This window comes from Cupressus sempervirens, chromosome 11, assembly GCF_028749045.1.
Source record: "Cupressus sempervirens isolate cs-2001-9-10 chromosome 11, ASM2874904v1, whole genome shotgun sequence".
Lineage (NCBI taxonomy): Eukaryota > Viridiplantae > Streptophyta > Pinopsida > Cupressales > Cupressaceae > Cupressus > Cupressus sempervirens.
Window position 1 is genome coordinate 439,081,678 of NC_143128.1, and position 14,754 is coordinate 439,096,431.

Below are 14,754 nucleotides of genomic sequence, written 5' to 3' on the forward strand. Positions count from 1 at the left end.
TTTTTTGGGAGATGACACAATCATATAGATGGGCTCCAAATTTGGAGAATATATGATAAAGGAAGCCTATATTGTTACTATCAATTTGCAAGACATCCAACTGGACGATATCCCAACCAAACTGATATATAGCATAAAACACGATCTGCCTGTCAGAAGTAGATGCCATTTTATGGTTGGCCACCCAAAATCAGACAATCGTCATTAATAAAGTATTTTAGGGCCACTTATGCAACCTCTCTAAAAGATTTATAACGAAGAGACCAACTAAGCTCCAATCCACAGCTTTAAACAGATTTGGGTCTCACTTCCCATCATAGTCTGCTGGAGTATTTGCTGGAGAGAAAAAGGTGAAACTTCCAACACGATATTTAGTCATGAAGATTTGCAATAATTTTGTAAGGATCACTAAAGAACTAATTCTCACATGGGCTCCCGGAACTGGTAAAACCAAAGATAACAATGTCAGTGTGTTCCAAAACTAGAAAGAATCTAGAGGATGTCCTTTTAAAGGATGTGAAAAATTTAAAGAAATGTAATGAAATAACTGGTACAACAGAAGAAATAATATGAAATATTATATAAATAATTGATAATAAATGAGAGTAATATGCCACTTCGAGGGGGCAACCTCCAAATATCTCCAATGAGAACACACTTCACAATATGATTTTGAAATAAGACTCACAACCTCCTATATATACCCAATTATGCTTAGGTTGAATAGACACAACCCTACATAACACCTAGGCCGACCTACCTACCTAAATAATACTATAATAATGATAACATGACTTAAATAAGGATTAAGATAGCCATAAGTTGACTATTCATAACCCTATATATACCAATATTAAGGGCGTAGCATGCCCTCTCTCTTGAAAGAAGCATTGTCCTCAATGCTAACCAAGTGTGGATTCTTTTGAATGAACTCCTGATCCTCCCATGTGGCCTCTTCAACTAGTAAGTTCTTCCATTGATTGAGATACTAAGTGAGGGTTCTATTCCTCAACTTCTTCGTGCATATTTGAAGAATGCACTTTGGTTCCAAAATTATTCTTCCTTCTTCATCAAGCTCTGGTAGTACTATTTGAGTAAGAATATTCTGCACAATTACCTTCTTCAAACAAGAAACATGAAAAATTGGATGTATCTTTGTTGTTGGTGGCAAATCAAGCTTGTAGGCAACACTGCCAATCTTTTGCATGATTTGGTATGGTCCATAATATCTTGGAGACAACTTATTATTCTTTTTTTGATGCTTCATTGGGATTTGTTTATAAGGCTACCTAGTCCCCAACTTCAAAATTTCTCACTACGATGTTGGTCCGCTTGTTGTTTCATTTGATTCCATGCCATAGCTAAATTCTCCTTAAGTCCTAAAAGTACCTGTTGTTGATGAAGCAAGTGGTCCTCTATTGCCTAAACTCTTGGTGACACCTATAATGATGATGTGATGGAAGGAGGATGATATCCATAAAGTGCCAAAAATGGAGACATTTTTTATGAGCTATGAAAAGAAGTATTGTGCCACCATTCTGCAAGAGGTAGTCAATCTACCCATTGAAATTGTTTTTCCTAAAGTGAAACAACATAGATATCCTTCCGAACATTTATTAACAACCTTAGTTTGCCATCTAATTGAGGATGATATGAAGAACTATGAGCCAATAGAGTACCCAAACATGAGAATAAATTGTTCCAAAAGTGACTAGTAAAGATAGGATCACGATCACTAACAATAACCTTAGGTGTACCATGTAGCTTTTGGATATTCTCCAAGAAAACTTTTGCCACTATACTTGTTGTAAAAGGATGTGATAATGAAATGAAATGTGCATATTTAGTGAGGCGATCAACTACTACCATGATGGCATTATGACCTTTAAATTTGGGAAGCCCTGTGATGAAGTCCATGGATACCTCTTTCCAACCTTGGCTAGGAATAGATAAAGGCTGCAAGAGACCTGGCGTCTTAATTGTTTCCCCCTTATTTCTTTGACAAACCAAACATTCAGCCACAAATTTTTGAACATCACCTTTTAGCGCTTCCCAAAAAAAAATCTTGCTTAACTCGATGATATGTCCTAAAAAATCCTGAATGACCACCAATTGGAGACTCGTGTAGTTCTTTAAGAATCTTGTGTTTAAGAGTGGAATTCTTGCAAAGATACAAGCGCTCTTTATACCAAAGAATATCCCTCTTTAAACAAAAATTATCTGAACTAGTAGGGTCACTTTTTATTTGTTGGATGAGATTACTTGTTGCAACATCATTTTTCCACTCTTCTTTGGCTTCTACCACCCAATTTTCTTGTAATATTGAAAGGGCACACAATAAGGCTTCATCTTTTTCATCCTTCCTGGAAAGTGCATTGGCGACAATATTTTCCTACCCTTTCTTGTATACAATTTCAAAGTCATATCCCAACATCTTAGTGACCCATTTTTGTTGCTCTTCTGAAGATAGTCTTTGACCCATTTTTGGAGTTCTTCTGTAAAAATTGACCATGATACGGTGAGACCATTTTTCCTCCTATGAGTACAAAGCCAACGATACCAAATGAATTGATCTGGTTCTAGATATAAGGAAGCCATCATGACCTTTTGTCCATATGGGATTTGATGTACCTCAAAAAAATTCTCCATTTGATTTTCCACATTAGAGAATCCTTGTCATCAAATTTGTGCATATCCATCTCTGGAGGAAAAATTCCTAGATCCCATAGGAGCGCTAAAATTTGTGTCATTATTAGTTGACTTAAAGGTTTCACCTTGATTGCTTGATAAGTCCTTCCTTGTTTCATTTATATAGGTGCTTAACATGCTTCGTATATCTGATATATCTCCTCGTAGGTCACACATATCCCTCTTAACCTCTTCTTTGAACTTACTTATTTCTTCATTGGGATTACTATCCTTTGTTGTTTCCCAATCTTGATCAGAAGATTTCCCTGGTGTGGTAACATTCTTTTTGCCTCTTGTTGGAGGCCCTGTCATGATGGAAACCAATATTTTTGAAATAAATCACACAAATGAAATATAAATTCTCTGTTTTTTTAATTTATTTTTTACTGTAACTTACTAGTGCCAAGATACTCTTAGGAAAAGTCCAAAAAAATGGGCAAATTTGCTGCCTTGAAAGCGAATTTTCCTAATTTTGTAATAACTTGCTTATTTTTGCTTCAATTTATCCAAGCTTTGAAATGTAGGCTCCTCTACTATATATTCAAAAACCCAATACAAGTTATACTCCAATTCGGCAGGATCTGAGAGACATGTAGATCTCAATAAATTGTGTAGAAATAGTAATTCGGCAATAATTTGCTCCAATTCCTCTAAATTTTGGATTATAGCTTATTTAATATAGTCTTCAAAAACCCTTTAAAAATCTTTAAAAAATTCACAAAAATCTGAAAGTTATGCTCTTCCCAAAATCATCCCAATGTTGAGAAAAAATCTTGCCTCTATGGTGCCAAGATCATGCTCCGATACCACTTGTAATGAAATAACTTGCACAATAGAAGAAATAATATGAAATATTATATAAATACTTGATAATAACTGGGGGTAATATGCCACTTCAAGGGGGCAACCTCCAAATATCTTCAATGAGAACACACTTCACAATATGATCTTGAAATAAGACTCACAACCTCCTATATATACCTAATTTAGCTTAGGTTGAATAGACACAACCCCACATAACACCTAGGCTGACCTACCTACCTAAATAATAATATAATAATGATAACATGACTTAATTAAGGATTAAGATAGCCACAAGTTGACTATTCATAACCCTATATACACCACTATTAAGGGTGCAGCAAGAAAAGATGGAAAATTCGGACAGGCAGCTCAATTGATTAGCACTTTGAAGGTGAAGTTTGATGTTACCTTAAGGCAATCTTGGCTTACCACAATTGAGAGGTTGTCCTTATTTTCTATTAAGCATTGAGAAATGTCTACAATATGTGTTGGCGTAAAAACACTGTCAAAGGGCGTGCTAATTACAAGTTTGAATAAATGACTGCATCTCTGCACCTTTGTCTGAAAATATTTTTAGCAATAGGTCTTTGAAAAATACTTGTCAAAGCCGTCTTTTGGAAATAATTATTCTATATCAAAGTACAATCAACAGCTTGAACAATAAAGAAGCAAAGTTGCAGCAACAAAAAAATGCAAGAATGGTCTCACAATAGCCTTATGTGAGAAAGCAACTGCACCTGCACTGTGCATGTTCGGAACATCATGTCAAGTCCAAGAGTTCCTACTTTAGGCATATAGTTCCGCATTATCTCGTATCTTCCCTACACAATCAAGTCCACACCATACCATTTTCTGTAAGTAGATAGCGCAAGGAGTGAAAATGATACTGATTGAAGAGGCAAATAAGATTAACATCAGACATAACTGTCATATTAATAGAAGTGGCCATACATGTGAAATGAATTTTAAAAAAGACCTCATAAGATAGACTCGTAAAGAAAGACAGCACAAGGAATGAATATTAACATCATTTAGTAAGAACATTTCATGCATTATTACTTGTTTCAGAGTCCTTAAATCACAGAATCTGCGGAATGCCCTTTAAGCACCCCTTCTCTAGGAATAGCCGAAGGCCTGCATCATGCAAACTGACCCAGTAGTCAATGAGGTCTTCAAATTATGTTCATATTAACTCTTATAATGATCAAAAAGCTTCTTTTGACCAATCATTTTAAAATTGTACTCCACAGTAGCATACAGTTAATTCTGAAAAGTGGGATGAGGTCAAGAGGTAAATTATTGGTGCTTTCACAGTGGAGACCTTTGGTAAATCCTCAAGAGACATGTTACACATTTAAATGTAAAAATACTTCAATATATTAAATGTTGAATTTTGAACAGGTAAACTTCCACATGCAATTCTGAGTATGCATACTCAAATGGATGAGGCCAGGTGCGAATACTGATTTGACTTGACAAAAGAGAAAGCCATACCTTGTGGCATCTAAGCCAAAAGACAATCCACAAAAGGAATTTACTGAACAAATAAATATTATTATAATTAATTCACATTTTTTATGAATCTTGATTTTGATACGATGATGGTATAATATCTTTGTCTCTTGTTTTAATTTTAATTGGGCAGTGTTACTTGATGATCTACAGTTTTTCTCTGTGGCTAGTCTCACTCTTCATAGTTCTTGTTTCCCTTTCCTGGCTATTTGTATCTATTTCCTGACCACATGTTTTGGTGGCCCCCTATTGTTTTGCATTTTTCACTTTTGTAAGAACACCTCAGACAATATTATTCCTTTTTTTCTATGATTGACTTCTCTGATTTGCACTAATTAACATTTGAACCCGTGACTCTCCAAATAGTTTCAATGTAATTTCATATATAAACCCCAAATATCAACAAATTTTTACCTCCAAAAGGTATAAATCATCCTCAATAATTGGAAAGGGACTGGCCAAAGCAATGTACACAATTTTGGCCAAAAATGCTTCATAACGATGAATATTAAAACACTCCATTGAAGGAGTGGATAATCAAAAGGTGGCAGAAAATAACTACAAATATATGAAAATAATGTTGTAATGTTTCTATGATGGTCATATTAGTTGTTTCAGTAAGTTCCTATTTCCTTGTGTTCACAATTGTTTCATTTAGAAAATGTTATGTTTTATAAAGAGTATTTTGACAATATTGTATGTATCGATTCATAATAACATGGTATCAAGGAGGGCTGAGATTTTTTCCGAACATATTTTTATTTAAGATTTAAAAAATTCATGCATCCTGAAAATTAATTTTTCCACAACTTTTTGTTTTAATTTTTTAATGAGAAAATTGATGATGTAGATCACAAGGATTTCTTGAGAATCATGTGTAATGCCCCCTTTTGGAAATAAGATTTAATGTAATGTCCCTACCGAAATAATGATTAGATAATAAACATAGTTACACCACCCTGGGGGACGGGGGGACGGCGAAACGGGGGGACAAGTTTTCGGGACGGGGGGACAGAGGGGCCTTAATTTGGGGACGACGGGGGGACGGTGGGGGGACGGCGGCAGGGGACAAGAGGGGTGTATATATCTATGCATATGGTATTTAAAAATGTTAGTTATGAAAATATGTATTGCAATATAGGATGTAAAGATGTAAAAGAGTGAATACTTGAAACATTGCATTGAATTGGAGCATCGAACATTAAACATAAATAGTTGAATTTGCAAATAGTGAATAGCGGGATGTCTCCCATCCTTGGTGGAGGTGGTGGAATCTAGTGGCACCGCTGGGGACGGGGAGACGGAGTCCCCAAGTCTCCGGTGCGTTGAAGTCTCCGAGACGCCGGGCAAAAAGGGGGGGGACGCGTCCCCGTGTTACTATGATAATAAATAAATAGTACTTTAATTAATTAGTAAATGGTAACAAAGGAGAACAATAATAAAATATAGAAATAAGATAAAATTGTATATCAAATAAACAATGGTAAAAATGACAATTAAATATATAATAGAATATAATTATTATTATTATTATAAAATTATAATAATAATAAAATGATGAAATTAAAATATGATCATAACTGAATTTATATATAAATACAAATTAAACACTAAAGATAAATATTTGAAATATTATCTATAATATAAATCTAAAATATTTTAATATAAATTTGTATATCTAATACATGATAATTACAATTTAAAATATATATGTAATACAATGCCAATTAATATTGAATTGAAATATAGATATTCTAAGATACAAACTTTATGAACATTGAATCTATATTATAGAACATACAATTTATTCTATTATCAAACATACAAAGATTGATATTACCTTATCAAGGAGATCAAACACCAAAAATACTATCTAAGCACTACTATAAGACGTTGCCTATGTGCCAAACTAAATCATCAACTCAAACCAAGGAAGGCATCTCTTCCACCATGCCTCTTCATACTTCAATGCACACATTTATACATGCGATCAACTCACCCAATGAGGGGCACAAAATTATATATTTATAAGGATATAACAAATAGGGAGGGCCGCATGTTTTCGAGCAGGCATTGGATAAGAAGGACAACACTGAATAGATACAGAACATGGAGGATAGGAAGCATAAGGATATAGACGGCAATCTGCAAACAGGGATTATATTCTTAACAATTGCGATGGCATATGGATGGAGGATATTATTACTTACCACTCTTAGACTTAAAGGAAAAGTCTCCCATTTATATTTAGATAAACATGCTATTGTTAAATTCAACGCCCATAGAATGCAGTTCAGAAAATGGAGAATGAAAGATATTAATTAAAGGAAGAATAGATGATGCTTATATACCATCAGGATTCAGCTATTGCCAAGCAGATAAACCACTCATCGATAGCAAGGATTGGGAGGACCCACAACAAATAAATATCAATCGGGACTTCAGAGAAGAGAATAGACGACAATGGCGGTGAAATAATCATCAGCAAGAATATTTTGGAGAATTCATCGAATCAAAAGGGAGTAAAGCATACACATCAGCATTGGAGAAAGTCAATATGGCAAACCATGATATAACAAAGCCTATCGTATAATATCTTTATTGCAAAAGGCCAAGAATACCATCTAACTGCCCTAGTAAGGAAGGAGGAACATTGTCTTAACAAAGTTAATAAACCCTCATGGACCATCCATACTATTATTTGCAAGGCTATTAATTTGATTAATTCCTTTGCAGAATGTGTTATCACTCATAATTATACAGAAACCAACAAGGTGGTCAACTAGGCTGTGAACGTGGCATGCAAAAACCATACAAAGATAACATGGAATTATGGTGACAACATCCCTACTGACGGGCTATCTTTGATAGAGTACGACAAGATTGGAAGTATGCAAAAATGTTTTAATAATGATGAAAACGGCATTTAGGAACAATTATGTTATGCGCTGGAATGGGGAGTTGCGGGTTATGATTACTATTGATGAGACTACTCATTCATTACCACATGGATTGTTAGTATTTCTGCATAAGAGAAAAGTTTGTTGTTATTTAGACACAAAGATTTCCATTTCGCCTGAGCATTTAGGGAAGGTTAGGAATTGTTGCAATTTGAGGATTGTGGGTGGTAAGAGAAAGAGGGTTGAACCCGCAAATTGCAAGGAATGGAAATAGAAGCCAGAAATTTGGGATATATTAGAATAGGGTCAATTTATGGGCTTCGTGGAGAAATTAAAGGGCAGTAATCCGTCCATAACCCGCCGATTTATCAAGACATGGAAGAATGGAAGCATTTTGGTGGGAAACCAGATAATGGACGTCATAGAGGATATTATAGCTGAAGCCACCGGTCTCGATATGGATAGAATCAACTTCTATAGGGATAGGAAGGTATCTGATCATGTTGTTGATGAGTTTGCAGAGTTGGTCAAGGAGAGGAACAAGTTGGTCAAAATTGTTAACTCCTATTTTAGCCCTCATTCCATTTCTAGACCTTGAAGGTTTATTATGTTTGTTGTGATTGAATACTTCACCCTTGATGGCCATTTTACAAAGATCTATGGGCACCACTTTATGTTGGTAAATCACTTTAGGCATAGGGTTAGAATAATTTCCCTTTCTACCTAAGGCAGTTGTTGGATAATACCTTTTAGCCAGCCAGAACAACCCTGATGGGGATCATGTCTACCATGAGGGTTTGATGGTGCTGATTATGAATCTTCTTAAGTCTAAAAAAGTGGACATACCCTGAACCAATAAAAAAACTTTCGAATGTGATATAGAGGGGAGTGATTAGGATGATGTTTATGAAGAGGAGACGGAGGAGGAAGAAGATGAGATGGGTGACAAGAGGAGGAAAAACCTTTCACCTAGGAACTCGTCTGCTAAGAAAAGGAAAATTAAGGATGTGGATTATGAGATGGAGAAGGGTTCTGATGAGGATTTTGAGGAGGATAAAGGGAAGAAAAACAAGGGTAAAACTAGCAAGACTATTACCAAAACCAATGTGAAGAAGACTGACAATGTTATAAGCATTCCCTCTGATGATGAGCCTCTAATACAAAAGAAGGATCTGAGAGGTAAGAAGGTGTCGTCGCAAGGGAAGGCTGAGGATAAAGGCATCATGTAGGTGGATGATGAAAGAGATACTCTAGATATGGATGAGGAAAACCTGAATCAGAGCAATGCCCTCGATGAGCAGGGGTATATGAAGGGTATCTTTGGAAACCCGGGGGTGATGAAAAGGGAAATTAGTAGTATGAAGGAACAGATGTAGCACATTAGGAGGGATTTTGATCAGCTAAGCAGGACTAGCAGAGGTGAGAGGACCTTAGGTCAGCACTTGGATAGACTCTCAAATGTTATTGGGAATGCAGAAGAAGTCAAGAATTTAATGAAGAGAGTCCCACCTCTAGAAGCGAAGAACAGAGCTACAGAGCAAATGATGAAGGATTTGCAGAATAAGATGGATGTGATGGGAAATAGAGTTGACAGTACTAAGATGGATGTGATGGGAAACAAAGTTGACAGCATTGAAAATGCGGTAAAGAAATTTGCAAACCAGAGTTGTTCCATCTTGAAGACTGTCGCTGATAACATTAAGATTCTGCTGGACAAACTGGAATAGGGAAGAATTCAAGGTTCTAAGGATATGAAAGAGGATCAAGGCCCGAGTAAATGCACAAGGGCTAATTCAAAGAAGATAGAGGTTGTGGATGACAAAGAAATTGATAAGCTAAGGGCCTCTATTATGAACATGAGTATCCTTGCAGATCAAGCTATTGATTTATGGAAGACCTTATAGCTGTCTTGATGCTGATTTTTTATTGTCTTGGTGCCGTCTTTTTTCCTGCTTGATGTATTAAGGTTACTTATCTTAGTTTGTATTGTTTTTTGGTGTTGTTGCACAGTTCCTCAACGGCTTTCTTAGCTTTTCTATTTGGTACTCAGTGAAAGGTTTTGGGTCCTATCAAAACCTGTTTTTACTTAATCAAAACAGTCATATACTTTACATATATTCAGAATTCGAATTCAGGATAACAATTACATCTTATATGCGACGTTGGGGACATTTGTAAGTTTGTAATGTTAGATCAAAAATAGCTTTCACCATTACCAGTGACAGGAAGAATACAACATACTCACCACTACAAGGAGGAGTAATATCTTTAGCATTAATTATCACAATCAACTCCTATAATTATTATCAAATCATATCAGATGTACAACACCGATCAATATCCTATATACACATAAATTGTGTAATTTTAACATTCAGAAGTAGTAATTTATAGAAATAATTGAGGACTTGAGAGAAGAAGTGGCGTGCGACTTAGATTGCAAGACAATTGTCCTGATTTCTTGAGTATGTAAAAAAGGGAGACATTACATTTAAAAGTTAAGAAAAATAAAATATAAATAATCTAAGTAGCCAATCCTGGTTCTGGTTCGGAATCGGGTTTGAATTCAGATGCCAGGGTTTGGCCAAAAAAAATGGCAGGTTCTGGTACTGTGGGTATATATTGTTATGGTTCAAAGATGGATACACAAGAGTTAACTTTAGTGTGGATAAGCTCATTTAACTTTGACCTATGTGTACATGAGGACAGGTCATTCCTTGTTATGGTTCAGAGATTATTGGGCAGCTAAAAAAGTAGCACTTTTGTCTGCACTATTCACTCTTGCAGCTGTTCCATTTTCCCATTTATTGTTTTGCATTCCAAGTGTGGGTAATTGATATAACATTGACAAAGTGAAAAAATAAATAAAATTGTTCCACCAGCATATGATGCAGTAAAGGTGCAAACATGGACACTAAATGTGTATAATACTTTATTAAATTGCAGTTCATGTTTTCAATTTCCTACAACATTAGAGCTGATTATAATACATTGCCTTTACTGTTAAGGGACACTTCTGCTGTCCTCGATAATTTAAAGATGCTGACAAGATTGTTCTCATTTATGCTCAAAATTAACATTGTTAACAGGGTTGTATAACAATGGAGTCTCTAGCAGGGTTTTACTACAGCCATTGATGATGAAGTTGTATATTTGGTTGTCAATGGGCATTGCAGATGTTGAGATGTGAGCAATTTTGTAGATTATCAAAGACAAATGGTTGTTGCCTACAAACATCACAAATTATGATTGAGATACCAACAAGTGGTGTGCACACTTCCATCTTCCACCACCAATTGGTTACATAGATTTCAGTGGGTGATACAGTTTGGTGGATTTTACTTTTGCCTCTACGTCTACAATTTATTTTACATGCTTGGGTTATACATTTACGTATTCTTCCTCTAGTCTGTGTAATAGGTGGTGATTTTTTCAGTCATTATATATTTTAATTCAAAATTAAATATGCATCTTATCCGCTAAGACCATGTGTGATGATTTCTAGAGGCATTGCATATGTTTTTTGTTGTGAGGTTTTCACACCATCGCCCCAAAATTTTGGGGACCCCCTCTTTTCTGTCACCTTGGCAACATTTTTTGAAGTTGTCCAAAAAATTTCAATTTTAGAAAATTTTAAGTCTTGGATGCCTTCAGGCCAGAAGGGAGAGGGTTAGATTTATTTTCACCTGGTTTCAACTTGATTTTCCACAACAACTAATTTCATCCTTAGGTTGAACAAATTTCAAAAAACAACACTTGGCAGGGTAAAATTGTAAATTTTGTACTTAGACGATTTTTTTTTGAAAATTTGGATATAATTGTATAAACTTGAGTAATTTTCAAAAAATGAAATGTTTGTTAGATTTGGGTTTTTTGGAAAATCTTGAATAATTTTTTTCAGTGAGAAAATTAATTTTGTCATTATGTAATCAAATAGGAAAATCGATTTTAGACTCTAGAGAAATGATTTATTTTTGTCAAAAAATTAAAATTGCATAGCAAAATCAATTTGGATTAAATTGCAAAAATTGGTTTTAAATGGATTAATTTCCTTTAAAGATTTTAAAATATTTAAAGAAATTGGTAATTTAAAATTGAAAAAATCAATTTTGGCTAAGCCAAAATCCGATTTTTAATGATATATTAATTACTAAATCATCATTAAATGGAAACATTTAACGTCTACAAGGATTTATTTATTTATTTTGCAATCGTGGTCTAACCGGCAATTTAAAAAAGTAAATTTCATCTTGGCAAAATTTATTTTTGGCTAAACCTTTAATTGGGACCAAGTTTGTGCTTTAATTAATGTTTTCTTTCTCCCAGGGTCCTAGTCGGCCAGCTAAGGAGGGCAAGCAAATGTGGTATAAGGGGAAGCCCTTCCCCTTCTCTCCTCATTCCTCATTCCTCCTTTTCATGATACTTGGCGATTTAAACTAAAGAGCAGATTTCTTCTTCCTCGGATGATTTTTTTGCAAGGGCAAATTGGTATTTTCCTTGGATGATTTTCTTGCAAGAGCAGATCTGCACTCTTCTTGCTTGGCGAATTTTATGGGAGCTGAATTTTGTGGGAGCCGAAATTTGTTGAAGATAAAATTCTGATTTTCAAGAGGGGCTGCGATTTTCTCCTAGAGATTGGTCATTTTGTTGGTGAAGAAAACAAGTGATAAAATCTTATTTTTGGGCACATGCATGGGCAATTTCAAGTGGACAAAATTCTAATTTCTTTAGCTAGGGCATCAATATTTGCAAGGGGCTTGAAATTCTTAGGTCTGATCCAAAATTCAAAAGAAGACCCGGCCATTCGTAAAGATAAATTCAATTCATTTAGAGTTGAAAGGGGTCCTTAAGCGGATTTTAATTTTTTGTTATTGTCTAGTTTTGTTTCTCTTAGTTCTTCTTGCATTCATCATCCACCACTTCATCATCCCATCCTAGGTTGAAGATTGGAGATTGGTAAGTGTAGAATCCATGATAGGACATTTAAAAAGGTAGAAATAAGCTAGACCACCCTAGGAATGAAGTTGGAAGATATAAGTGTAGTCCATCCTAAGGCACGAAGAGGCAAAAATAAGTGTTAGTCTCATCCTAGGTTGAAGATTGGAGATTGATAAGTGTAGTAATAGGACTTGGCAAGGCAGAAATAAGTGTAGAATCCATCAATAGAAAGAAGGTTGGAGATCGATAAAGGTAGTCTATATCACTTAGAACGAAGGGGCAGAAATAAGTGTTTAGGATGGTAAATGTTAGTGCAAGCAAGAACCCTAAGGGAACAAATACTAAGAAAGACAAAGAGGATATGATGCCCAAAACAACTTTTTTCTCAAAAATGAGGCGAATAACCGATACCAATATCGGTTCAGTAAATATGATACAAATAAAGGACAGACTAAAGGAAGGACAATCCCCCATGGCAAAGAAGATATACAAAAGTGGAATTGTACACGCAGCAACTTTTCCTCCTACCTTGCCTTGTCCAGAATTGGTTATGGAGTGCGCATCCAAGTTTGATCTGATCAGTAAATCCATCATCTTTGATGAAGGGAAGAGGGTGTTGGCCAACATTGGTGGACAGGCGATCGAAGAAGCATTTAACATTCCCCAGTACAAGAGCATGATAGTGGTGATGATGGATCGAGCAACCAAATCATTTCAGGATAACCAAAAAGCTTATTTCACACATCTAAAACAAGATTGGCTACACAAGGGAAAGAAAGGAGTCACCAGATCATCGAGGCTCACCGTGGTAGATATCAGATCAAAATATGGCGATCTCAGTGTGTTTCTCAGCCGAATCATGGACCTAGCTCAAGGTATGCAATTCGAAAACTGGATGTACTTCTTTATTGATGAAATTGAAAAAGGAAAAAGAAGATTTGATTGAGCTAGGATCATATGCGAGAATCTAGAGTTGCAACTTAGCACCGTACAAAACCAAAAGCAATTCTACATGGGATCCTATCTGTTTTAACTAATTGCTAGATTGTATAGAAATCTGGGACTTAAGGCCTTAGGAGAAGTTGGCAATGGGCCGAGGCAATATTTGGTGCATGAATGCTATCTGCAGCTTCATTTGCACAACAACAAAGATTACAAAATGTTTTGTGATGCCTTTGCCATGAAGACAGTAAGGGTATTACAAGGGACACCTGCTAAGAGACTCTCATCGAAAGCAGAAGCAAAGATAAAGAAGTATGGAACTTGGTTCGTCTAATTTTTGCAATTCGCATACATTAGTGTAGCAGGAAGCACAGTTTGTCCCAAGAGGCTTCCAAGATACCCACCGGACAAGGTAGTTTTGATGGAATTGGCTAGGCAACTTGAGCATTATGATGGAATAATGAGACTCGAAGGTAAGACAGGCATTACCTTCTCATTCAGAATCAGCAATGATAGTTGCCCCAATCGTGTCGCTTTTGCAGCTGCGGAAAAGGAATTGGAATGGTATCACCTAGGATGGTATAGAGCAAGGCAAGGATTTGATCCAAATGGTCTTATCAAGGTATCTCATGAAAATGTGTTTAAACATGTTCCCACTATTGAAGACTTTTGGGCCAATGCCAAGGATGACTTTCATGTGAGAAAGCTAGCTTTCTCAAGATTGTTGATGAACATAATGAGAGATATCAAATGGAGAGGCCTTGATATTCCCCATCAATTGGAAGATCATGGAGATGTGCTGAGAGAAGATTATGATATAGTAGAGGGAACAAAGTTGAATCCAGTAGATTGGGATGATCATCAGGATCCTTCCTTGGAGGCAGTTACAAGAGCAGTTGATTTGCATACCGAGTCATGGTACAATGAAAGATTAAAGAAGCTACAAAGTCAAAGAATTCCCCTTACTTAT

At 35.7% G+C, this 14,754-nt stretch overlaps 1 protein-coding gene across 3 annotated transcripts in view; it reads right to left on the reverse strand.

Moving 5' to 3' along the window:
* The window catches only part of GSH1 (glutamate-cysteine ligase), a 155,455-nt gene that overhangs the window by 92,594 nt on the left and 48,107 nt on the right, over positions 1-14,754 (reverse strand). For 2 of the 3 annotated variants that reach the window (XM_089807903.1, XM_089807901.1), the window contains one exon: positions 4,230-4,313. The exons of the other annotated variant lie outside the window; for it this stretch is intronic. In XM_089807903.1, coding sequence (XP_089664029.1) covers positions 4,230-4,313 — 84 coding nt within the window. The remainder of the gene's footprint in view (positions 1-4,229; positions 4,314-14,754) is intronic. 3 annotated transcript variants of the gene reach the window in all.